The sequence below is a fragment of the Eimeria mitis genome, genomic scaffold, assembly GCF_000499745.2.
Source record: "Eimeria mitis Houghton genomic scaffold, Emh_scaff3476, whole genome shotgun sequence".
Classification (NCBI taxonomy): domain Eukaryota; phylum Apicomplexa; class Conoidasida; order Eucoccidiorida; family Eimeriidae; genus Eimeria; species Eimeria mitis.
The window spans coordinates 1-518 of NW_013571816.1; the positions used below are offsets into that span (position 1 = coordinate 1).

The 518-nt window shown below is 44.4% G+C and overlaps 1 protein-coding gene across 1 annotated transcript in view; it reads right to left on the reverse strand.

Annotated features, from left to right (window-relative positions):
* Positions 1 to 401: 401 nt before the first annotated feature.
* Positions 402 to 518, reverse strand: part of EMH_0066480 (fibrillin-2 precursor, putative) — a gene marked incomplete at both ends in the record, with an annotated part of 2,379 nt that continues 2,262 nt past the window's right edge. Inside the window, one exon of the mRNA XM_013498506.1 lies at positions 402 to 487. Within this exon, the coding sequence (XP_013353960.1) occupies positions 402 to 487 (86 nt within the window). The remainder of the gene's footprint in view (positions 488 to 518) is intronic.

A 518-nucleotide genomic window follows, 5' to 3' on the forward strand; every position in this document is an offset into this window, starting at 1 on the left:
ATATATATATATATATATATATATATATATATATATATATATGTATATATATATATATATATATATATAGATATATATGTATATGTATATGTATGTATATATGTAAGGCAGCAGCAGTGCTAGCAGCAACAGTAGAAATAGCAGCAGAAGCAGCAGCAAGAGAAGCAGCAGAAGCAGCAGCAGCAGCAGCAGCAGCAGCAAGATCAGCAGCAGGAGGAGCATCACTAGCAACAGCAGCAACAGCAGCAGCAGCAGCAGGAGCAGCAGCAGCAGCAGGAGCAGCAGCAGCAGCAGCAGCAGGTGGATGTATGCATGCATACCGGGTGTATTGACGCAGATGAGGTCTTTATAGGGACATATTCGTTTTGCTGCTGCAGCAGCAGCAGCGCATTCATCTATATCTACACAAACAATAGGTGCTGCTGCTGGTGTTGGGGGGTCTCTCGTGTGCTGCTGCTGCTGCTGCTGTCGCTGCTTGCTGCTTGTGCTGCCTTTATTATACCCTCTATTGTCTTCTC